The sequence below is a fragment of the Gopherus flavomarginatus genome, chromosome 8 (genome assembly GCF_025201925.1).
Source record: "Gopherus flavomarginatus isolate rGopFla2 chromosome 8, rGopFla2.mat.asm, whole genome shotgun sequence".
Lineage (NCBI taxonomy): Eukaryota > Metazoa > Chordata > Testudines > Testudinidae > Gopherus > Gopherus flavomarginatus.
The window spans coordinates 87184224-87210729 of NC_066624.1; the positions used below are offsets into that span (position 1 = coordinate 87184224).

General features: G+C 38.0%; 2 protein-coding genes across 3 annotated transcripts in view; one reads left to right on the forward strand and one right to left on the reverse strand.

Annotated features, from left to right (window-relative positions):
* MED12L (mediator complex subunit 12L) overlaps positions 1-26506 on the forward strand; it is a 276235-nt gene that overhangs the window by 119859 nt on the left and 129870 nt on the right. The gene's annotated exons all lie outside the window — the stretch shown is intronic.
* Positions 5675-24865, reverse strand: GPR87 (G protein-coupled receptor 87). The gene is made up of 4 exons (XM_050965209.1): positions 24851-24865; positions 24148-24224; positions 21087-21217; positions 5675-6711 (listed from the first exon to the last, which is right to left on the reverse strand). Exons 1-4 carry the CDS (start codon positions 24863-24865, stop codon positions 5675-5677), a joined length of 1260 nt encoding a protein of 419 aa, XP_050821166.1.

The following is a 26506-nucleotide window of genomic DNA, read 5'->3' on the forward strand; positions in this document are numbered from 1 at the left end:
AGAAAAACACAAAGACATAAGAGATGAGGAGATCACTATAGGAAGGTTTTGTGAAACAAGATATAAAGGAAATGTATACGTATAACATTAAAACTATAATTGTTCAGCACAGCTTGGCAGACAATTTAAACAATATTATGATTATTACTATTCAGACTGTGAAACAAAGGGTACTCCTACTGCATGTTGCCTTGTTTATTTTTATCATAGTAGATCAGATGTTGAATAAATTAGTCAGTGTAGCTTCTTTTCCTGTTTCTGTTGCAGTCTTTGGGCATGAACCTGATCTTTGATGTGGAGCTGAGAAGTATGCTTCTTATCTTGTAAAATAAAGCCCGTGCACTTTTTTTCAGTTATAACTCTTGTTAATATCATTATAAAGAAAGGTGGAAGGTAAACACCTGTCTTTAAAGCCCAAATCTTTCCACATGATCTGCTAGCATGGACCTTTACACCTTTGTGGGATACAAAGTGTCCATGCTAGTCAGATCCTCTTAAAGGATCAGGCCTAAATTTCTTGTATGCCTCAGTTTCTACTAAAGTTGATAAGAATGTGGAATTTCCTTCTTGTGGGAAATTCAGATATTTCAAAATTTGTCTGAGTTTTGAATCAGAATGAAAAGTTGAAATTTTTAGCGAGAAGGAAATTCTGCAATAGTTCATTCTGATACTTATATTATGTTTTAACGTTATTATTTTAAATGTATGTAATATAAATAACACGTGAACATAATGAAATTAATATAAAAGTCAAAATGAATGTTTTGGCATTGTAGAAATGAAATGAGAGAGCTTAAATTGTTTTTGACTTTTTCCTGTCAAAAACTTTTCTGAAATATAGATATGCTCCCATAAAACTTAGATTTTGCTAAAACTGCATTTTTCTAAGAGAAATTTGTTCTGTCAGATTTGTCAACCAGATGTAATTTCTACATTAAAAAGGTGATTTATTTATTTATTTATTTTGGTAGAGCAAAGCAAATACATGGTGGACTATTGCCACCTTCTGATTGTGCAGTTTAAGTGCACTGCACAAGATACATTTAAACTACCAGCGCTCAGAACACTCAACAATAGGGGCCTGTAACCTATTGGTTTCTGTTTAGACTGGTGATATTTTTGTACAAACTGCTTCTACTCTAACCAATTTGCTTTAATCTTCACTGAAATACATATGATTGCAGAAGAGGAAATTCATATAAACATTACACAGTTTACTGAACTTGATGCAAGCAAGCAGATCCCTTTTGCTCCTAGTAGCCAAATGTAGTTTGACTGCTACTTTTGCCCATTATGATGATAGTGTTTCATAAAGTTGCATAGTAGCACTTCAAAAAAAAAAAAGGGGGGGGGTGGAGCTACAGTGCCTGTACTGACCGTGTGAAATACTGCTGTTTAAGCAGTTTCACACTTCAGATGGTTACTGAAGTAGTAATTACTGTAAACAATCTGCAGTGATGTTAGTAATCTCTGCCAGGTAGAGTTGGCAGAGAAAATTTTGAAATTTTCAAATTGAAAAAAGGAACAGAATTTTCTTTCAATTAGCTCTACTGCCCAGGGAATTAATTACTACTGCTGTTTTTGTTTTGTTTTTTACTTAGGGTTTGTCTTCACTACTATGCTAAATCTGCACCACTTCGTCGATGCAGCAGTGCTGATTTAGCGCATCTGGTGAAGATGCGTCACGTCGATGCGAGAGCTCTCTCCTGTCAACGTAATTACTCCACCTCAATGAGAAGTGAAAGCCATGTCAGCAGGAGAACGTCTCCTGCCAGCATGGTGTAGTGTAGGCACCACTTTAAGTCGATGTAAATTGTATCACGGGGGGGGGTGTTTTTCACACTCCTAGCGACGCAACTTATGTCAGCTTAAGTGGTAGTGTAGACAAGGCCTTAGTCCTTCAGTTGGTAAGACCATGAACTAGTAATGAAAGGCAGGTTGTTCTGGTGGATTAAGTACAAAAAGAGTCGGTAACTTCTTAACTGTAATGCCAGGTCTGCTGCTAACTCTGTGTGCCCGCAGATAAGGTTATTGGTATTACTGTGTTGGTTTGATCATTTGTCAAATGGGAATTAAGCAATTTAGAAAAGAAAAAAATATATATATAAAGTACTGTGTCCAAACCAAAATCACTCCAACAATTGTTTCTGCATTACACAACAGTAGTCATAATAAAATCAATTAATTTGAAAAGAAAAATGATCCCGTTTGTCAAAACCTGTTACGCTGTCTGGCACCTGGAGTTGTAATAGCCAAATATTGTCAAACTTACTTGATTTTCTTCATTGTCAAGGAAGAAAAGAGGGATTGTGACACAGATGGATAGGCATTACCATACTGGATCAAATAAGTGCTTCATTATATCTAGTTGTATTGCTGATTGTAGCCGCATGCTTCAGAGGAAAATGCAAGAAACCCTGTAGTGGACAACTGTGTCCTCATAGAAGAACATTTCTTCGTAATCAAAATTTGTGGTTGACTTCTGAGCTGAAGTATGGGACTTTATATCCTGTCTAAGTGCCAGATCTCTGATTGGGTTAGTAAATAGTGTTATAGCATTCTGGCACCCTTTTCATGCTGGCTTCTAGTTCTCTAGAACTTAAGCTCTTTTTTTTTTTAAAGTCTCTAGATATTTGCTGAGAGAGCCTCAAAAATGTGTCCCGATGTCAGTGATTTTAGTGATCTCTGCCTGCATTTGCAGAACCTGGAACAATATCTCTGAGATGAGTTAGTACCCATGGAGATGAACAATACACATCTCCTCAATGATGATAATACATTAAATGTCCACACTGTTAATTATATCATTCCTCACAAGCAGGTAGAAAAGGAGGAGGATCAAATTATAGAGATTTGCACAATGTACTGTGATTAATGCCTCATTTCGGCATTATAAGTGAGTGGGCTTAAAAGGTACCACTAGTGATCTTCCTCACAATAAACAAACAAACAAAAAAAGCCAATGCCAAGTTACCCAGCAGAGCATCTGAACCCTGCAAGGGAGAGCTAATATCAAGAAGCCCAAAGGAGCATACAGGCCTCATTGAGACAAAGCCAAGCAGTAGCCTAACAGAGCCTGTGTGTATTCAGACCACACAAAATGGGAGCTGAGTCCAGTCATCATATGTGATTGCATTTGGAACATCTGCTCATAGTACTGTGGGAACCATCTCATATAAGTATAGTTTGGAAGAGTACAGCTATGTTTGATTTTCCATTTTAACGCCTAAATGTAAAACTCTGGGTGTTCTCATTAGTCAATGGGTGTCATGTGGCTAAAACCCTGTACATTGCTTTGAAAATGTACCCTTAAGAGCATTGTTACTTTAGAATGTGGACCATCTGAATTAAATGATGGACTGACCAGTTCACAAACATAAGACTTGTCAGTGTTCATTTAAGATAAAAAGTGCTGGCTCACAAAGTTTGTGTGGGGTTCAACTTAAAAGGATTCCCCACATATTTTTCATTCATCTGGAATGATTCATTGGTTAGCACCCTTCATTTTGGCACGTTCTGATACACTAATTGATGCTCTGTGCAGCTTCCCTCTCCCTATCCCCTATGAATTATCTCAGCTCTTTCCTTACACATCCACTGTGATACTGTTCGGGATCACATGTATTTCACAGTTTGGAGTAATAGCCCCTGTGAAGGGACAATATGTGTATCCCATGGCAGAGAGGGCGTTATGGGAGCTCTTCTCCAAAAGGTGAATTTCACCTGCTTGCATGCACAATATTATGTTTTGCCTTCACCAAAAAAATCTAGAGCTTGAAATGCATGTTTGAGTGAGCATATATCTAGACCCTTGTATGCCGAAATAGATGCTATACTCATTTTACAAGATAAAAGTATAGTAAAGAAGAGAGTGCCATCTTTTTCTGTGAATGATTTGAAAATGTGGGGTCCGATGGTACGTTTGTTGAGATTCCATAGCTCTCATTGTCATCACTGGGAGTTAAGTTGCTCAGCACCTCACAGGAGCAGTTTCTTAAATTTTTGTTCATGTTGTACTATGCACACATAAGGTAACAGTGTGAAACCTATGCAACTTTTTTGTTTAGTGTTCAAATATTCATACATCGATTTTCAGTCGAAGCGATTGTTTCAAATGAATCTTTTCTTTTGCCAACCATGACATCTTTATTGTGCTTTTCTCAGTAAAGTCTGAGGGGGACTGTGGGGACAACTGGGGAAATGATTTTTTTTTTTTGTATTTCTTTTAAGTCTATTACTATAATCTTTCCTTGTTTTAAAAAAAACACAGACACAAAATTAAGTTAGGTCATCAGTCTGAAATCCATAAATCAAGATGAAATGAAAAGCTCTATTTGTTTGATTCGGATGGTAGGTTTGAGTCTAGATAATACCGTGATTGACACTTTATAAATCTTGGAGAGCTAGATATATTGAAAATAGAAAAAGGTGTCTCCTCTAGATGGTGCTGTGTAACTTGTCTACTTGTATACTAAGTGGAATCTGTTGCTAAACCTTTCATCCATTAAGATTTAATCCTACACCTCTTGCACACATAACTAACTTTCTTAGCACTGAGCTGAAGTTATTACACTCTTTTTTCATGTCATACAATATAGCAGTATGTCTAGCACAGAGGGAAGTATAATATTTTTAGTTTTATTTCATTGTGTAATTTGATCTGAGGCATTTAAAAATTAAAAAAAAAAAAAAAGCTGTATGCAGGAATTACACCTTGAGTATCGCACACCAGCACAGGAATTAGTTTTCAGCAAGATAAAACCATCCTCTCCCTATAGCTATTTCCCTGCTAGCTGGTTAAAAAGAATTTGACTCCTCAGCTGTACTTCAGGGGCAAAATGCTGTACTTTATAGTTAGGTGAAAATACAACATATGGAGCCTCTTGTCTGTCACCCCAGAATCCAGGCCTGATACCTTCCTATCATCATCTTAAGATCTCAGATAGAAATGTACTTGCTTGTGCTCTATCCCCCAGATGTGCCCGGGGCATGCTCCTAGTCCAGCCATCATACATATGTGCAGGCAGCCAAGATTGTGCACGCTCTGCTCTGTTTCTGAGCTGCAGTAAGGAACATATTGCCTCTAATCCCACTGACCCATCTGGTTTAGTACTAGCAGTGCGAGCTGGGAATTCTGTACTGCCCACCCTCTTGCACTCCCTTTAACTGGGTTAGGGTAAGATGTTGCCTTTAGTGTCTTGCTTGTTTCTACAGAGAATTGATGAGTATAGGCAGGGATTCAATGAGAATAAAGGTTGATATTAAACATTTTCCTTCCAATTTTTAAGTGGGATAGTCAGTGGAGGTAATTAAACAAACTTCAAGCCAGAAGGAATAATAATACCTATGTGTTAGTGAGATTGCTCTTAGTCAATAATTTAAGGTACATAAATGCTGCTGCTTTCTGGTGGCCTAAAGAACTTCTACTTGGTGAATATTAGAGTCTGTTATCCTGGTCTTTCAGTGTAATTTTTTTTTTAAATCTAAGGATAGCTGTTAAAAAGTTGAAGTGAATAAGAAGTAAACCGCTGGTCATTACTAAGTTAATATGCATATTCAGATTTTGTTTGGCTAAATATATGTCAAGCACACAGATAATCAAAAGTTATTTTATTATTTACATGCTTTACGAATATATTCTTGCAAATGAACAAAAGTCTCTGTGAGGATAACCTCACACATCCGTGTATTCATGATATATGCGAACTTCTGATCTTCTGATGCTTTGAAGTGACCTGATACTTTCACTCCTGGTTCGCATATTTGATTTCTTGAACAGCCTTCGTGAAAATGATCTACACATGAAAAAGTAGATGATTGGATCCAGACATACATTACATGCAGACAGGAAAAGTGTCATTTCCTCGCAGTAGTACAGAATTTTATGTGCTGAATCATCTAAAAGTTTATCTATGTGGCTAAAAGTAAAGGGTATTCTACACAAATGATATGGGAGAAAGCATGTGAAAAATACAGCCACAACAACTCTTATGCTTTGGTTGTGTTTTCGTTTTCTGCTTGATGAGCTAATAAATTGCTTGCTTGATTTGTATATGTACCTGGATATAGCAATGTAACATCCTATTAGTACAATAAGTACTGCTACAAACATACAGGTGTTGATATAAATGACTGCTTCATGCCATTTTACTCCCAAGGGAGTTTTAAGTTTTATGCAATCATCTATATTTTTCTTTGTTGGATATTCATTGGTGAGAATCAAATTTGGTAAGGCTAGAAAAGCCATAACAACCCAAACACATGCAGACAAAATCTTGGTGAAAGTAATACTGTACATTCTGGAATCCCCAAATGGCTTTACCACTTTCAGATACCGGTCAATGCTAATGAGTCCAAGAAACACAATCGTAGTATACATGTTTGCATAAAACAAAACTGTGGAATATCGGCATAGAAAAAAGTTAAAGTGCAATGGTCCCAGTCTCGAGTCCTGAATTATTTTAAATGGAAATGTCAGTGTCATTAGGAGGTCTGCAACCACAATGTTTTTGAGGTAAAAGATAAAACTTGTTTTGTTTCTGATGTGGAAGAAAATCCATACTGCTAGACCATTCAGTAAGATGCTTGCCAGGAATATGATGAGGTAAAGCACTGGCAGAACAATGGTTGTAAATTCATTTTGTGTGGCGTTCCCAAGTAGACCTGTTGTGGAATTAGTTGAAATAACATCGTCTTGGCCCAGGTGATAATCTATAGGAATGATGGAAAGAAATAATGTAAGTACATTTTGACAGTTGTATAAATGATTGTAGCAGCTGTTCTTCAAGGCTTGTGATGTTATTGTCTTCGGCTGAGCCCAAATGATTCTCAGACAAACCAGTTTAGAAAACATGAACTTCTTTAGTACAATATCCTTTAATATTATACATTTTAAAATAAAAGCATATGGCACTTGTTAGCCACAATAAATCAGAATACTGTAGGCATTGGTTGTTCCAGGTTGCTGGAACATAAGGACAGTTCTGCAATTTGATAGAAAAAACCTGTGAATATGGCTAAAACTGATCATGCATTTTGACTTTCTCCTTTAATTAGTAACAGCAATACTTGTCTTTTTCTATAGAATACTTCAGTCCTTAAAGCATGTTACAAAAATCCCTACATCTCTGTTACCGTATTATGGGGTAGGGATCCCATACATCCCCAGTATTAACCCTACATTGACAGGTTAAGAAACAGTGGCAGACAGGTTAAGGGAGCTGCTCAGAGGAAGGAGGGCTGCTGAGCTTGGCACAGTATGCCACAGCTTCACTGTCTTGTGAGGTTGAGGGCAGGTGGAGCTCTGAAAGATCAGCTTCTAGCCAGGCTATCCATTTTTTCAAGCATCAAGCTTTTTCAAGCATGTTGCTACAGCCCCGGCCATATGGAGGTGTGATACATATTTCTTTGCCTTGAGCAGTGGAGGCTGGCGCACCTGCCACACAAGCATGGGTTGTACTGTCACAATGGCGTTGGAACAATTTTTATAGTGAAGTGCCATTGAACAAAACTGTGTATGATGGAAACCACTTCGAGCCAGGGGGTGCTGCTGCGCCCCCCAGCAGCCCTAGTCTGAGCACCCTTGTACTGTCGATGATTTTTCTTCTCTGCACCCTGCAAGGGCTTGTAGGATCGAGTCCTAAGAGATTTGTCTAGACCACAGAGGATAGCGGTGTGAGGTGCTGAAATTGGAGTTGAGAGTTCTCTCCTCCCTGTCAAGTGCTCCCATTTTGTTTCTCACTGGTGTACTACTTTTATTTACTTTTACTAGCAGGCCAAATGAAATACACTGAAAGCATCATGGTTTGAATTAATCTATTTTGTATAAACTGAATGCATAAAGGACTTTCTGAAGATAACTTTCCTGATACTTCAAGCTTTCATCTCTTGCAGCTGAACTACTACAGCAAATACTTTTCTGATAGCTTAGGAAAACTTCCTTCATTGCCCTATTAGCAAAAATCTCAGGAGTTTTCATATAAGAAATATAGTAATTGAACTTCTGTTACTCTTTGGATAATTTCTGAAGAAAATATGTGTTTGCAATCACTTTAAATTCTGCTGTAAAGTAAAAAAGAAGCGGGATGCACATGTGTGTGAAACTTTTTTTTATAACTTTGCAGTGGCTTTTGTAGCTAAGAAATCTACGGTGATAGTTTAAACCACAGTGTACTGTTACACTTACAAATACATTGCCAGTTCAAAATTCCTGCTAAGGTGAGTTTGTCTCTTCAATTAATTTTTTGTGGGGTAAGTGATGCACTGAGGCATGGAATGGGGAATAAACTGTGTGCTATCTTTCAGGTTGAAAATAGCTTTCTGTCCTCTGAGTAGACATGCTTGGTGTAAGATCCATTGGAAAAGAGATGATGGTCTCTGCCTGAACAGTGCTATGGTTTAAGCCTGAATGGAATAATGCACTGAAATTGCATGATCCTAATGGGTACCTCAGTTGCACAGGAGAACCAGTCTCTTCCGTGCTGCACCCTGGTCTTGCAGGCCTCAGCTAGGACAATGTGAGAATGGGTGATTTCTATTGGCACAAGATTTACATTAAATGTGCAAGGCTGTAGAATTTGTGGGTGGAATGATGGCTTGCACCCATATAAAAGGCCATGTGATCTACTAGGTAAGTAATCAGGGTATTTGGGTGGAATTACCCAGCTAACAGGTTTATTCTCTGTTGCAAGGACTCTCTTCCTGCAGATATAGATGTGGTATCTTACTGTCATTGTTTAATGAAATTGTGACCTATTTTTGCTGTTATATTATAAGCAAACACTTCTGCATAGCACTTTAAATCTCCAAAATACTGTACTAGCATTTGTTAATCAAAGTAGTGCTGTCAGACAGATTAGGGGCATTATTATTTCTGTTTAACTGATGGAAAGAGATTGAGATACCGAGGGTGCAATTCTTTGTTGTGCTCACTGGTGCAGAGGCCATAAACACAGTGGAGCCAATCACCGGGAAATTCTTTTGTTGTAAAGGGTAAGGAGTAAGGTCCATAAGTGTAGCATAGTGGCCCCACCAGGACCCCCATCCTCATAAAAAGTAAGTCAGACCATCTCTGTGCTCTGGTTGTTCCTGGCTGTTGGAGAAGTCCATAGCGCCATAGACAACTAGGCATGTGCCAAAGTAGCCCTCTGGAGGTCAAAGCAGCCGCTTGCCAGCCTCTGAATAGAGTGACTTTATGCCACTTCTGTTGCTTACCTGCATTTGCTCTGAGCAGAACCAGAACTGAGAATTGAGTCAAGAGAGGTTAAGTGCCTGAGGCCATACATAGATGAAGTGGCAAAGTGCAGTACCTTCACCTGTCTGTGCCTATTATTTTGACCAGCAACAGGACATTTTAAAGAATTGTAATGCTGCTTTTCAAAAGTTGGAAGGAAAATTAAGTATTCGTAGAGACGGTACTGTACATTTATGACCTAAAATACTTTTTTTTTTTAGAATAATGAATAGATTGTATAGTATTCTGAGCAAGAACATAAATGAATGGCAGATAGGCCATAAGGAAAAGTGGCAAATCTAATAGATTTTTTTGGAGCATTTAGCAAACTAATTAAGGTGTACTCTAACTTTACAGAGGAATATTTGTATCAATCTATTACAATTAATAATTATGGACCAGGTCATATTAAGGTAGTGATTTGACCTTAACTCCCTTTGACTCCAAGGGGAGCTGAGAGCTCAGCATCTCACAGGATTAGGTCCTATATTTTGTAGTGCTGATATCATGGCTTATGTAAATGTGTAAAGATTTAGCTGACACAACCTGTGCAAGTGGAGTATAATCAGAGTTTATCTGTTATACTTACCAGTACACTGAGAGTGCACTGTTAATCTTAATTATATGTTATCCTTTGGCTCTTTTTCATAGCAGAACATATTTATGTCTTTTATTTAAAATGATATATTCACCCAGAATCAGGAAGATGAGAATGTTATCCTTTGGCTCTTTGTCATAGCAGAACATATTTATGTCTTTTATTTAAAATGATATATTCACCCAGAATCAGGAAGATGAGAATGTTATCCTTTGGCTCTTTGTCATAGCAGAACATATTTGTCTTTTATTTAAAATGATATATTCACCCAGAATCAGGAAGATGAGAATGTTATCCTTTGGCTCTTTTTCATAGCAGAACATATTTATGTCTTTTATTTAAAATGATATATTCACCCAGAATCAGGAAAATGAGAATTCTATTTGGCCCTTATTAAATTGCTAAATATGAAATGCAATTTACTTAAATTCACAAAGCACAAAATTATAGTCTTGGATTTTAATCACAAATATTTGTGATCAAATGGCAACATTAATTTTGTAATTATTCATTTATCTCAATGTTTCTTCTAAAAAATAATAGCAAATAATATTGTTTAAAATTGTTTCTACCTTGAACTTCTATGGTGTATTAAATGAGATTGGAAATCCATTGAGGAAATATCTGACAATATTTTGATAGTCTTCTTTTAAAGGACTTATTTTAAAAAAATATTGCTCTTGATAGTAACTACTTCCAAATAGGAGATACTATGAACTCTTCTCAGTTAGTTCCAACTTTTGAGAATTCTTTTGAATTTACCTGGTGTTTTTCCATATGACAAGTTGAACCCCATTATTTTTGTTGCTGTTGATTTTCAACTGAAATACTTTTCAGGGGAGGCAGGGTTCATGGTCCTTGGACTCAGCCTGGGTTATACCAGCTTTAACTTCTGAAAAATATAGGAAATAAAAAATTAAAAATAAGCAGAAGTTTTTGGGCAACAGCAGCATCCAGCATTTCAGAAACAAAACTGATCAGAGAACACAGACAGCTGGTTATCTGAACACTTTATAGGTATTCTTCCATTTAAGTATTTCCTAATTCTTTACTCCTGTCTTCCCTCACTACACCAAAGCATCTCTGAAAGTATTGAACACCAGCATGGACTGGCATACAGACACATGCTAATATTCAAACATAACTACCTCATTTCGCTCAGTCTGTTGTCCTAACTACTGAAATGCCCTTTGTTGCTACTTCAACAATTGTTTCCCTTCCTTATGAGCTGCCCCTTGCAATGGACATCTGTCTTGATGAAGAACCTTGGCTTTATGCCCATTCCTTTCTTGGATGAACACATGCTTAAGTCTGTTCTCAATTTTGGAATTCCCGTTGGCCAGTTTGGGTTGTTGCTCTTGTCACTGGATCCTCTAATGGCTTTCTGTCTCAACATATTAAACCTTTATATGCCCTCTATGGATAAACTGCAAGGAAAAAAAGAAGATATCCGAGTAAAATACTGACTATATCTCCTGTGAAGAAAAATACTTAGAAAAAGTTATGTTAAGTGCAATATCTTTTATTTTTCAAATTAAAAAATTTAATACACAGCCACAGTATACATCTGTGGTGTTATATATATTATACATATATAAATATAGTGTGTGTGATATCATTAGCTCTTGACTTAAAACACACACCACACTCCCTATATTATCTCTTTTTTGGAAATTTTAATTTTTTTTGCACATTGCCTTGTGGTTTGTATGGTGTGTTTTTATTGTGTAGCCTGTTGAGAGGTCAGCTTGAGGAGATAGCAAGAAAATCTGGGGCCTGAAGGGACTCTGAATGGAAGAATGAGACACTACAATGGCAATATTATGATGCTTTGACACTGAACATAGTGTGTATCAAAGTTTAATTATCAGAAATTTTCTCCACTGTTGATTCATAGAGTAACTTTGCAAATTGCTGATGTCTTTGTTATAGGAAGTAATTGTAATAGATTCTCCTCTCCTGGCTCTCCAAGCTTTTTTATGTATGATTGTTTGGAAAAAACGCAGCAAGACAGACCATTTCTCAGCAGTAAGAAGTGACACCTTTAATAGAATCATAGAATATCAGGGTTGGAAGGGACCTCAGGAGGTCATCTAGTCCAACCCCCTGCTCAAAGCAGGACCAATCCCCAGACAGATTTTTGCCCCAGATCCCTAAATGGCCCTCTCAAGGATTGAACTTACAACCCTGAGTTTAGCAGACCAATGCTCAAACCACTGAGCTATAATAGCTCTGCTTTTCAGAAGTTGAAAGGAACTTCAAAACAGAGTCAATGAAACCCAGTAAAACTTACGTATGTTGGAGGACAAAACAGTGTTGAACTAAGTTTTGCAAAGTTGTCACCCCTTTATCAGGGACTGACAATGAATATATTTTATGATGTCACTACACGATAATAAAACATGTCACTTTTTTCACTACTGCTACGTTTTAAGTACAAATGAAACTCCAGTCCAAACTTTTAAAACTTCATTTTAATTTTGTTTCTTAGTATCTGGTATTGAGCTCCATTTTGGGACATTAAATGAAAAGAGATGGGGAATGTAGATGACAACTTGATATCTCTTGGGCATAGAAAAAAATATTATGGCTAATATCACTATCGATTGTAATTGTATAAATCTGCAGCTACATCATCCATGGTCCAGCAGACACTGGGATTAAAGTATGGTTAACTGTATTAAGAGATTTTATAAATTCTCAGTGATATTGTCTAGCCATCTTTCTTCTGAGCTCCTGTTAATCCATGTAAGCCCTTTTTCATGGTCCTCCAAAGGCACTTTACTTTGCTAGGACCTGATAACAATAGCACAGAAAGTCTCTCAAGAGTCAAACTCACTGGATGTCAGGTCTATGACAATAAAACTGTGGTGTGGCAGCACTCTGGATACAATTTTGGTTTGAAAGGAATCTGAGTTAAAAATAAATTTATACCTCTTCCCTTGTCTGATGGACACGTCTCTGAAGGGGATTCCTTGACTAATTCCTTAAGGAACTAGGAGCAAGTAATAACTCTATGTGCTTACCACATAGGAAGGGTCTGCCTAGTGGCTCAGCATAACAAATGGATATTTATCCTTTTATAAACCAGAGGGAATAGGGGATTACCATGTTCACAGGGCAAGGGGATCATCTTTGAGATGCAAGGACCACAGTCTCATGCTTACAGGAAGTCTTAAATAACTTCTTTCATAATGGATTCTAACTGGGCAACCATTATTCCTGTCACTTCAGGGAATTATTTACAATCCATAGGTCTCTGACATGCTTGCCTGCATCTACTGATGAGACTCTAACACCAACAATTCCTCCTGTGCTCCCTCGGCAACCTACATCTCTAATGTCACACGCTCTTCTTTGGCCTCTCATTCACTTACTGAGTTCATAGCAGTTGTAGCAAGTCACCTCTAAAAACAGGGTTACAGTCATGGCCTATCGCCACAAGTAGCTAGTGTGGGGTAATTCTTTTCAGGTGCCAAAAATGACAGCATCCCAGCTCTTACATCTGTTCAGACTTTGGGTTTTATAAGTGAGTCCTAAAGAGTTTGATGATTCTTGCCCAGAACATCAATCAGATGAGGGATTCTCTGTAATACAGTCCTCAAGGAGAGCTTTTCCAGCTGCATAGAGCATGGTGAAAGTGTAGTCAGCCAGGGAATTCCAAGTCCTGTAGTGCCGTTTGTCAGACAAAGTAACTGCTCAGGCCCTACTGTATCCTCTCTTGAATACCTTGGACTTTCTTATGGCTCTCAACCCTATAATTGCTCCTCCTCCGAGTCAGTCAGGAACAAACCTTAGAGAATCAATAAATATCCCTCTCCTGTTTAAAACTTTCTTATTCCTTTTGTCTATATGTCTTTGATTTTAGAACAGTTATAGGAAGTACCAAAATATGGACAGGAAGCAGTAGCAACAACAACCACAAAATAAACAACAACAAACACTTCACAGAAGTGAAAGTCTTGACTGTAACACCTCTCTGATAAAACATTGTCTTCTGGGAACTCTAGGGCTTGAATCTATTAAAGGGAACTCCTCTATCTGAGGAGCTTCACTACAATTATTTCTATTGTGATGGCATCTAGAGGCTCCAATCAAGATCCCATTGAGCTAGGAGCTGTACAGATGCATAACAAAAAGATCATCCCTCCCACAAACACCTTATCAATTTAATGGAGTTTTTGGATAATGATTATCCATCTAGTTAGGGAAGCACATGTTTTGAAGTAGTACAGTTGTGAAGAAATTATTCTGCTTAGAGTTAAGGCTCCATATAGATGTTCTGAAGAAAAGGCATCTTTGCCTTCCGTGGAGTTCTGTCAAGTTAACAAATGTTAGTCAGGAGAGACAACTTATGTGTAATGAGGTATCTCAGTAGGAGGGTGGGGTTGATGAATAAGAACTGTATGCTTATCTTTGAGAACTAGGGGCCACCAAATGAAATTAATAGGCAGCAGGTTTAAAACAAACAAAAGGAAGTATTTCATCACATAATGCACCATCAACTTGTAGAGCTCTTTCTTTGCCAGAGGATGTTGCTAAGGTGAAGACTATAACAGGATTCAAAAAAGGACTAGATACATTCATGAAGGATAGGTTCATCCATGGTTATTAGCTAGGTTGGGCAGGGATGGTGTCCCAACCCTCTGTTTGCCAAAAGCAGGGAATTGGTGACAGGGGATGGTTCACTTGCTGATTGCCTGTTCTGTTCATTCCCTTTGGGGCACCTGGCGCTGGCCACTGTCAGAAGATAGGATACTGGCTAGATGAACCTTTGATCTGACCCAGTATGGCCGTTATGTTCTTATCCTAGTATACTTCTTCACTTCTTTGCTTTAAAGCAGCCCATATTACAGGAAATGTCATCCTGCTCATGGTGTGGAAAGAAATATAATAATCCCAGGAGAATTCACACTCTTCCGCATTGTTTCACCCTTAGATTTGGAAATGAAGTGTCTCCTCCTTCTTCTCCTTTCTATAAAAAAGGGGGCAGATCTTGATGGAATACTACAGGGTCTCATTTAGTTGGTGACTGACTTTGTCCACTCTTGAAACAGACCCTTTTTCTTCCATATAAATGGCATTTCTGTGATGGACAAGGTTGATCTCCACCTTCTTACACTTGTTTATTGCCAGTTATCTAAGCTTGAGTTAGTTCTTTTTTTTCCCCCTAGTCCAGTTTCATTCCATTCAAGTGTCATACCTCTCATCTTATGCATATCTGTATATCTATACTAAAAATCCTGCTATTCCATGGGTCCTTCATACCTATTCAGCTGTCACTCTTAAGTGTTGAGTAGAACCTGCACTTTTATTCAGTTGGACCTTAAAGCAAACTTTTTAGCATTTTTGTGGTTTGTCTCTGGTTGGTTGTGTGTGTGTGTGTTTAGTGCCAGTAACAATAAAAGGTTGGCAGTTGCAGTAAATGTAGGTTAAGTACATATTGTTGCATAGATGGTGCAATCCTTTTACTGCCAATGTTGATAGACTAGTTTATATTCGTGATAGATATAACCTCATATGAGAATTTAAATCATAGGGTTACAAGAGATTACGTAGGGAGATATTGGATGAGTCAATAGTGTTTCTAATTACTACAGCTTTGAGTTCCCTGACCTGTTTTGGAAAAGTAGTGCAGGGAAGAAAGTTTTAGAAAATATGTGGAGGGAAATCTGCATCTGTAAATCTCATTGCTCTTTTCCTGATCTTTAATTCACTACTTTTCTATTTTATCTTACAAGTTTTGTTTTCCCTGGACTAGATTGCATATGTTAGGTCATAAGTCTAATATCTGTTTAAATTTTTTTAAATGGTTATCTTGAGTACTACAGTATAACTTTGATATATTGCATTTTCCAATTATTCTAGTCATCACCATTCACATTGGTTTGTAGGTGAATTAAGTGTTTAAAGAGTGGAAAAAAGAGATTGAATATTAAATGTATCATTGACTGGCTGCATGTATATTCATTTTGTCACCTAACAGAGCCAATTCTTTACAAGCTTTTTAATGGAAAACATTAATACACAAGATTTTTTAAAAGAAAACAGGTTAGGTTGCAATGTAATACAGTTATTTGTGCACATTACTTTGGCAAGCACCCTTGTCCCACTCCACCACTGGAGCAAGCCCCAATGCTTCCTTTGGTTCCTTCTTCCCTCCCCATCCTTGTGCCTTTCTCTGAGCTGCCCCTTGTGCTTGGAATGTCCTGTCCAATCCATGAACCAGACCACTCTACCTTCCCCTCTGCTGCTCAGGTCCTTCATAATACACTTGTTCTATGTTCTCTATAAGAAATCTTAATTTGTCATTTAAGGGGAAAAAACAAACAAACAATCTTTAATGGGATTCTTGGGATGTTCATGCAACATAACTGAGTAACCATAAGATCTTATTTTTGTGATCTTCTAGGGGCCCCTAACTGCTACTGTATGTTACTTTTACTAGCTGTGTAATGTCCAGAATGGATCATCCGAGACCATGCCTTTGTATTTTTATTGTTAAGAGATTAGCACACTTTTGAGAGCTGTAGAAATTACAGTAAAAAAATCAATTACTCCATCAAATACAAGTTAAGTATAGCACACACATTGTATGACGTGTTACCAGGTAATGTTTGTAGCTGTCATTTGTTAAAGGGTCAAGAAAAGTTGAATGCCTAAGTTTCAAGGCAAATGTTTGCACCTGGGAAACTTAAGAGACTCGAGGGAAGGATTTGTGGAGGGTTTTGTTTATGAAAGTGAGTTTTGTAATTGAGAGAGATGCTAGATGGATAGTCCCAAAGATGAAAGTCTTTTTATCTAGGAAACAATGCAGCCTGGACAAGCTACAGTGTGATCTTCTCCTGATACCACAGCTATGTGCCTCAACTCAGTCCTGGAGGGACCACCTTTCAGAGATCAGAGAACAGTTCAATGTACCTGTCTGTATAATACTTGGTGCTTCTGCTTAGACTTCTATAGGAGGTGTTCGTTATTTCTGCCCTGAGCCATCAAATTGTCATTCAATATTTCCTAGTGTTGTTAGAAACTCAGCGCCAGTGAGAAGAGGTGGCTGTAGAGATGGGATTGAAGAGAATCAAGAAAGCTGTTCTGTGATGAGGCCAATTTGAGGAAGTTCTTTTGCTCTGTGGTTGAGTAATAAAGTGTGGTGTTGGAGGAGCTTAAGAGGAGATGAGGTGAGGGTTGAGGGGAAATCCAAGGAGGAACTAAGAGACCAAACAGGGTATTTTGTACTGAACACAGAAATGCACAAGAATTTTTCTGCAGATGGTAAAATGGTTCCTATTTCTAGGTATAACTAAGGAGACTGCCATTACATTCTAATGAAACTGCAGTTCAGAAAGATGATAAAGGAAAAAAATACACCCTGGATCAGATTCTCTTACCTTTTTGCACTACAGATTGGCTGGACATTTGCGGCATCCTCCCTGGTATGCTAGTATTCTCACCTGGCATAGAGTCAATGTAGCCAGTCTTTATACATCTCTTCCCCTGCCTTTTGTAGGGGGCATTCTGTGGTGTATGAAGGGCTATAGAGACTGGATGCAGTGAAGAGTTTGAGCCTCAGGTGCCTACTTTGCTCTTATTAAGCACCTACTGTTTGACAGGCCTAAGACAGGGCTACAGTAGGAGTGCTTTCACCATATAGCTATACCAGGGTTCTGTGCCATAAAGAGGCATTCTGTGGTTTGGGTTCGGGATACCTAGAAGACTCCTTAAAGCTTTAGAATGAAGATCATTGTCAACAACTGTGCTCCTCTGGCACAACAGAACTCAACAATAAGGGAGACAGCTTTCTCAGGGGCTGGTCCAAGTCATAGGGAGCTTATTCTACAAGAACTAAGGACCATCATAAACCACACATTCCACTGCAACTGCAGGGTTCATTTCTTTGACCTTCCTTCTCTAACATAAATACATAGCAACATGTATATTTAACAAAATACCCTACCAAACCAAGGCATTCCACTGTGTTTGTTTCTTGTCTTGGGGAGGGAATGAGAGAACAGAGGCATGAGATGTTCAGCATTGCTTAATGCACTTCTGTAAGGCACTCAGATACTACAGTGATGAGTGCAGTATAACAACATATATAAACCAATATCCTGGCAAAGTGCTCCTATTGTGGACATACCTTATACTGGCAAAACTGCACTTTTGCTGCTATGACTTATTCCAGGTCCACCGAGTGAAATAAGCTATAAGAAGTAAGCACTCTTATACCAATACAATTGTGTTGACGCTGGCTTTTACTGATTTAGCTATGTCAACAAAAAGTCTCACCAACATAGCTATGCTGGCAAACTGTTCTTGTTAGACCTGCTTTTAGTGTCAAATTGTGCTGTCATCTATGCTGGTTTAAATTCAGAGTAACTTCATTGACTCTTGATTTACACTCATAACTGAGTAAAATTTGGCTCTTTCTACGTAATGCTGCTCAAGCCCATTGTGGACAATGGCATGAATAAGACTTACTGAGAAGCACGAAAAAGATAATGCTGTATGTAAGTTTAATTTCAGAGCTGGCAATAGGTACTGTTAGAGACCAGGAAGTTGCAGGAGGCAATAAAGGGTTTAGAATCAAGACATCTGTGTCCCTGAAAGTGACATGAGGATAGAGGCTTTTGGAAAGTATGTTTGTTTTTATTACTTAGTAGCTTTTTTATTTTGAGTGTAGTGATTTGAAGGCAGCTGTGCTGGAACCAGGTGCAGAGAACATTTTAGGTAAGTTCTATGTGGAATTGTAAAATAAGTCCATCACCCAGTGTTTTTAAGTATAAAGATCTGCATGCCAGCTTCACAAAGCCTGGATAAAATACTGTACCTCAAATTCTCATCTTTACTGTTAATACTGCCAGAACTTGCATAGTATAGTGTTTTGCATAGGCAGACAAAAGAATTGTGCTATTTCATATGAATGAATTTTTTTTTCTTTCAACCTAGTACTGAGTTCAGCATGCCTGGAGGTATATCCAGAAGGATGCATGTACAAAGATATAAGTCCTCAGGGTGTATGACTATTTTTCCAGATTAAATTTTATGTTTAGTGGAACCAATTTTTTTTTTAAATAAAGCTATGTTCATAACACTTCTGCTGTCACTAAGCCATGGTTCTTTCAAAGCTCAAATTTACTCCTGTGAATTTTCAGTTTTTCCTTTGTGTAATATCAGTGGTTTAGTAAGAGCTTATTTGAACCCCTAGGTGGCTGAAGGCACCACTTCTTGATTTAGAGGCCTTTCCGCAGATCAGTTGGGGAAATAGAGTAATGTTTGCTAGTTACATGTGTTTTCAAATCCTCTTTCCTCAACTCCTCTTTCTGCTCTCATCTCTCATTGTTGACGAATATACTTCAAAATGTTTTAATTCAGATGTTAACTTTGACTTTCCATATTGATTTGTTTGCTGCTGTAGTTTCTTACTATTGATTTCTGCTAGGGCTCAGTTAATGAGTTTTTTCAGGAAATATTTTTCTTCTCCTTCCTCTTGATCTGTTGCTCATTAGAAGTTGACTAAATGTTTTCTTTCAGGAGCACATTCTATTCCGTGCAGAGGAAGTGTGTAGTCCAACAAAGCTGTGTTTTTATAACCACTGATTTGAATACTTTTTGGTGATTTTATCGTTTTCTCCTAGAACATGCATAACAGCTTGACAGTGATGTTGATGAAATATTTTCAGTACTTTGGTATGCTGGCCTTAGCATGTCCATATTTCATGGTCACAGAGTGAGGTGGAAATTGCTACTGCATGTTCCATGTGGGTGTTGATCTTTTGTATTGTGCCATACCGGTTCCAGACTCAATATTATAATCTGCTCTAAGCAGAGGATATTGTATACAAAAGAGGCAAAAGTACAAGAGATGCAATGCTAAACACATCTCTCTGAGGCTTTGTTTGCTATAACAAATGGATTCAAGAGAGCCACCCACAGGCATGGCCTGCTTTCCCATTATGCAATTGACAGATGGTCCTTCCTGTGAAGGACAGAGGAGTGCAGTTGAATGGTGGCAGACTTTGTGATGGCCTGTGCTTCCCCTCTTTAATCTGTGAGCCTCTTATTAGGTCATTGATATGCTTTCATTCCTATGGTGGCCTGAGCACAGAGAAGAAAAGACGAGTAATACCCTCTCCCCTCTTCCTGTTTTTAGTCACTTCTTCAGGTATATGGAGGCACTGCCGCAGCTCACAAAGTGACCTTCTTAGAACCTATGTTGAGAATCTCTGTCATAAAGGATGCAATTTTCATGCTTGACCTTCCCAACAAAGATGATGTATATCAGAGTCTTTTTTTGTTTTTCTCAGCAAAATCTTGGCCTCTGGCTCCTAGAACTCTCTCTAACCATTCATTTCTAACTGATTAACTTGTCTCCTTGAACCCTCCTCCTGGCTTCCTCTCTCATCCTTTTCTTCTCCCTCATCATTAACCTCTCTTGCTCATTTAGCACTTCCCCATAGCTTTGATGTGTGTTCAGAGGGAGAAGGAAAAGACCCTTTTTGACACTGTCTGTCTGTCTGTCTTAAGGTTTTATTCTGGGGTCCATCACGTTAGTAATTCATTCAGTTTTCTTGTCTTGGAACCCCGCCTTTCATCCCATTGTGCCTTATGTTTGAATGACCCCAGCTTTTCTCATGGCTTCAACAACCACCTTTATGCAGAAAATTCCCAAATAAACTTCACCACCTCTGACCTCTTCCTTTGTTCAGTTTTACACCTGCTTTTCTTTCCAATGGCTTTTGGATGTTCTGCCACCAACTTAATGGCTGAAGTTGGACTCCTTTTGCCCCAATCCTTTCCTCTCTCCCTTTCTTCTTCATCACTGTTGGTATTTCATTATCCTCCCCATTACTCAGGCTTGATCCTCTTTGTTCCTCCTTCTTGTCTTTTCTCTCCCCATATCTAGTCTGTTGCCAAATCATACAAGTTTTAAATCTACCCTTTCCTCTCCATCCCTTCTGCTAAAATTCTTGACCATGGCCTTGAAAATCTCTCTCCTCCTCCTCAGACCTTATTCCCTTTGATTTATCCAAAACATGACTGAAAGAATAAGCTACCACTTTTGGTGCTTGGACCATGTAATTTCCCCATTTCAATTCCTTTTATTAGCTTCCCCTTGCCCTCTGCATCAAGTACAAATTTTTACTTCTTCCTGGCAAGGCTCTTTACACCTTCACTTTGCTTAAATCTCTGTATAGTCATTTCATCCTCCTCACTTTGACCAAGCCTCTCTTCTAACCACTCCCTTCACACTCTTACCTTCATGTCTCCCTCCATGCTGCTCCTTAGCCAGGAGCAATATCATGTCAAGCAGCCTTGGCTCATCATGCAGATACTTCTTTAAAAGACATATAATCTGTATTGTATTTAAGTGATCTTCCAAAGTTCTTCTAAAATAATAATAATAATAATAATAATGTACAAAATAGCTCAAATCATTATTTAGGTTGGAGAATTGAACACTCAAAAGTTAGGAAATACTAGATTTATGGTTGCATGGGCAACCGTAATTTTGGCTCCTTGTGCATCCATCCTGTGCACTGAATTTGGCAGGGATCCTGTGGAAAAAATAGTATATGATCATGTAATTAAAGATTGTATTATAATGCATATGCACAAGGGGGATGAGTTGAGGTTTCATGGCAACCTTAATACTGACATTTCCTAACTTTCAAGTGCTTGACTTTACAACTTAAATTTACTTTGAAATAGTTTTTTGTATACTGTTTCCTAAGATTTTATTTAAGAAGGGAAAAGCAAAGTCTGGAGATTTGAAATAGTTTATATTTCAATCAAATATGAATGGAATTTCATGAGACAAAGAAAATATACTTCTGTAATTCAAAAGGTTTGTCCTTGCTATATTTCAAAGGACTGTTGTCAACAATTTGGGGAGAGGGGAGGAGGGGCTAGAGTATCTTAAGAAAAGGTTGCAAGAATATTTTATGGTGGAGAATGCTTGACAACTAAAATATAGGAGTCTCTGCCTTCACTATCAGCACTTCTATTCCATTTAACCCAGTTGCCTTCTGAGGAAACAAGGTGTTTGAAGGTGACTGGAGGACTCTAGAGAGGCATTACACATCCTTTCTTTGTGGTGGTATGGAAACATCATTAGCCACACTTCTTCAATGTACGATATTTTACAATATTAAATGAATGTAGTACACTTTATTAAACCATAAATTTGACACCAAAGTCTCCATTACTGCTCTCCTGGCTGACTTCACCTACTGTTTATTTTGGTCAGCAAAATAAATTTAAATTTACAAATGACTTAACAGGGAACTCTCTTCACAAAAAGAGATTAAAAGACCTTGGGATGTCCAATGAGAGGAAGGAAATTCCTTCATTCCAGTTAATCAGGTAGTTTTACTAAGACATTTTTGGGGGAGCTATAGAGTCCATTTGCCCTTCTGTGCAGGTAGTATGACCAGATGCTTATATTTAGAACAAGACAAAATCTCAGATTAAACATATCTGATAAGCCTGTTCCCCCATTCTGATGCCTTCTGCTGGTCTCTGCTCCCTATGCAGTTTAAAGGAATGCAGGGCTCAGTGTTGCATTGTCTTCTGAATGACTTTCCAGTTCAGTTGCTCATGTAGTAACAATGCAGCCTAGGCTGTTCCAAAGCCCAGAGTGCCTGAGGACCTCTGGCGCTTGGAACAGCTCAGACTTGATTGCGTGCTAGTGCATGAAAGGTTGACTTGTGCAGGTGTTGAACTATCTGGGCCCAGAGTTCCCTCCCCTCCCTACCCTAAAGGAAGACACTAGCAGTTAGGGAGTGGGGACTAGAAATGAGACTGCAAAGTTATAATGTGAAAGGAAACTGGAAGAAGAGGAGGAGGAGGAATGCAGACAAAAAGGGCAATGGGAGGTTCAGGAAGTGCAACACTTGTGACAATCCATCAATTTGTTTATTTGCACACCTCTACGACAAAAAGTTGCCTTCTGTTTCTAAAACTCATTCACACAGTCCAAACTCTGTCCCTCCTCCTCCCGTCCCATCTCCTCCACTTGCAATTCCTCTATCCTTTGATCCCCTCTTACTCCTTATAGGAACCAAACCACATCCTTAGATCCACATAGGGCAAGCATCCCCTCTCAAACAGATCAGTCTCCTCTTCTCCTAAACCACCTATGGCAGTATCCCTGGCATCAGGGTTAGAAATGAGAGGAGTGGTAGGAAATATAATTTACAAGTAAATAAAAAAAATGAATTAAAGGATTTTGTAAAGTGACTGATTTCTCACTGAAAAGGTAAAATGATGTCAGGAAACCCTTGATTTGAATCCTAATCAGAGAGGTACTGGGCTAGGTTTCCATATGATCAGACTGATACAATTTCTTGTGAACACTGACTATATGTCATTTGATGGCCATTTGTAGTGAGTCCAAGTAGACATTGTTTTAAAGCAAGCTGCAAAACCTCTAAATACGACTTGATTTTTAAAAAAAACCAAACAAACCCCTTTTCCTAACAAAAGGAAATGTGTAAAGCAGGAAGGAGTTATAGACTACTGTAGTACATTTGACACAATACACAACACACATTCATTTAACAAGATAGAAATTATAGTCTCATGGTTACTTTTGAGTTCTTGGTACCTGAGAATAATCATTCAAGTGTAGAATAATCATTAGGCGATATAGATGTTTTTGGAAGTGTCATAGATTGACAAATGTGTTTTGCCTCGTGAGTTTAGAGACTTACCAGAAGTACAGCTCATACAGTTGCTAAGTTGTTTAATAGCTATGTGGTTCTTCCAAGTGACTCTTAAACCTGACAAGTTTTAACATGATTTCAGAAGATTATGAAGGAAGGGAATCCTTATTCTTTATAGAATAATTAACAGAAGTCAAATATATTTTTCCCTTTTTGAAAGAGGCAAAAAGAATTGAACATAAACCTTGTCTAACTAATTTGGAAATGTACAGAGTTTATTTTCAATATCAGCTACTCTGCCTTTAAGAAAGAGCACTTCAGTGAGACTTTGAGCTCCTGCCCTTACATAAATATTGTAAGGGAAACAAATAGAAAAAATATTTATCTTTTAACTTTTGGGTATAGAAAATATAATGTGTCTTCATAACATTTTGAATGGATTGAGATTAGTAAAGTGTCATTACTGGGCACAACTTTAATGCTTCACATTAATGTGATGTCTAATTTATGATACTAAGCAGTTTTAACCAGTGACATTTTAACTCTCGTTTTCTACTTACTTAGAATGGTTAAAAACAAGGTGATATTTATACTTTTAAACATGTAATGAACACCTTATCTGACCCTTTTGACAGCACTGAAAAATCACTTACCTGTCATCATTGTGCCCCGTTTGTCTCTTTGCCGTGTCTTCAGAATGCATTAGGCTCCTCAAAAATGTATCTTGAAACTAAAACAGGCATAAAAGTATTTCTTGCAAAAAAGTAGTAATAGAAATCATTTCTGGATATTAAGCTTTTTGTTGCTTAGTGATTCTGCCACCTTCTGATTGCTTTTTGTGACACCTGATCAGAGAGTCAAAATTGCCCGTCAGGAACAACTGCAGCAACTGGCTTTCTCGTTACTTGGAGTGACTCACATGCCAGTGTGTAGGTAAGATCTGCAAACTTCCTGAGTCTGGAGCAATACTAGCTAAAGAAGTAGACAGTGATTCACCTGGAGCAGCGGGTTAGTGTCTTTAAAGCCAGAAGCATTCAAGTTAGGGAGATGTGAAGAGTCTGAAAGCATGTTTTACAGTAACTATGTAATCATGCCTATGTGTTTCAGTTAATGCTACTTTGTTAGTAGAGAAAATATAAATTTAATGTGGTGCTTAAAAATTTTCTGCTGGGCATATGTCACTCTATTTTCTATTGGTCATGACCATAATGTTACCTGTTAATTCCTTTTACTCTGTCTATATTTAGATATCTTTTAAATGTTGTCCTGTGATCAGATCTTCTGTTCTAAATGATGTATTGAATTCACTTCATACCAATTACTACAAGAGCATTCTTTTGAGAGTCTGAGTCTTACCTGTGCCGCTTGCATCTCTACAGTTAAGAGCTGCAGGTACATAGAGAGGCAGATTTGTGTATGTATATGTCTGTTGTTTATTGAGAAAGTTGGGGAAAGGTAATTTTATTTTAAACCAGGAGAAGGTGGTGGTGAATTCCCCATTTTTTCAGCCTCTGTGGGACTCTACCAGGTCTCTGAAAAAACTCTGACCTTTATTAGAACTTCCCTGCAATGACCACTAGGCCAAAACTGCTTCTGGAGCATATATGAGCTCCTATGGGTTCTCCTCTGTCTTGTACACATATATTGTCCTTCTCTTCCTCAAAAGTCTGTGATAGTGAACTTGTTCCTACCCAACAATGCCAGGAGATAGGAGACAGTCCTCCTTTTCCTCACTTAATGTCTTAAACAGACCTCCTGTTTGGAAAGACGGTGCTAATACCAGATGCGTCTAACCACCTGCTTAACGGGCAGCTCCTATCCCTGTACTGGTGAACAGTTCCATCCTGTTGCCTGTTGTGGGGTGGAAGCCCACCCTAGAGTCTGTGAATGCCATCCAGCCATGCATTTGTGCTTTTATCCAGTTCTGGTCAAAGGTAGGTAATGTCCACCTGCTTCTGCATTTCCCTACAGAAATAACACGTGCTTCCCAATTTCAGGAATTTCCTGGTGTTTTCTATTGCTGAAGGGAATAGAAGACATACAAAGTGAGCCAGTGGAAACATACGTTACTCTTCTGTATATTACCTTTTGTCCTTTTATCAGAAATTGCAAGCTGGTCCCGGTAACCAGGTTATTCATTCCAGCTGGCTAGTTACACTTTGATCACCAATGTTTCAGCTACTGTAATCAACTGCAGTTGCATTAGTTTTGTTCCGAAGTGTTATCAAGTACTAAGATAATTCCCGGTAGGTTTTGTAGTGCTTTCCCCAAGTCCATGCAGGGTAGAAGGTCCCAGTTGGCCTTGTTGTAGACACTCACTAGCCTACAAGCCTTACTAATGGATTATCCTCATTAGTACAGATGTGTGGAGTTTTTCTGTAATGCTCTCAGGCCCATATCAATTCTTCCTTTGGGGCACAGCGTGCCTATAGAATGTGGGACAGACAGACACGCATGCACATAGGCATACATATACACAAAATTAAATGAAAATTTAAGCTACATTTCTTTGACATTGTTTTAATGCTTGTTAGAAAGGTCCAAGGGTTTATTTATTGGTACCCCAAAATACAATCGATGGATTTTTTTTTTAATAGTGATAAATTACAACGGTGGTGGTCATGGTATAAATAACTACATAGACTAAAAGAGATAAAAGTATGAAAAGGATAAAAATAAGATCCTGCATGCTTTTTTTAATCCAAATGTGTGTTCCAGTTCTCAAGCTGAAGCTTGTCAAGGCTAGTCAGTGACTAAAGGGAATGCCATGGGGTTAGTCATGAAAGTGGTGTGAAAGAAATTTAAAATTTTGATGAAAAGAGCAGCTGAAAACCAACTCTATAACTTTTTTATTATTCAGATTATTTAAAGGTTGAATGTGCTTGTGTATATATATTATTCTAGTGATTATAGAGTAATTCTCATATTTCATAAGTCTTGAACAACTTTATTAGAACAATTATTAGGTTGTTGCTTCATACTAAATCTTTTTATTGTCATCTTTGAAAATAC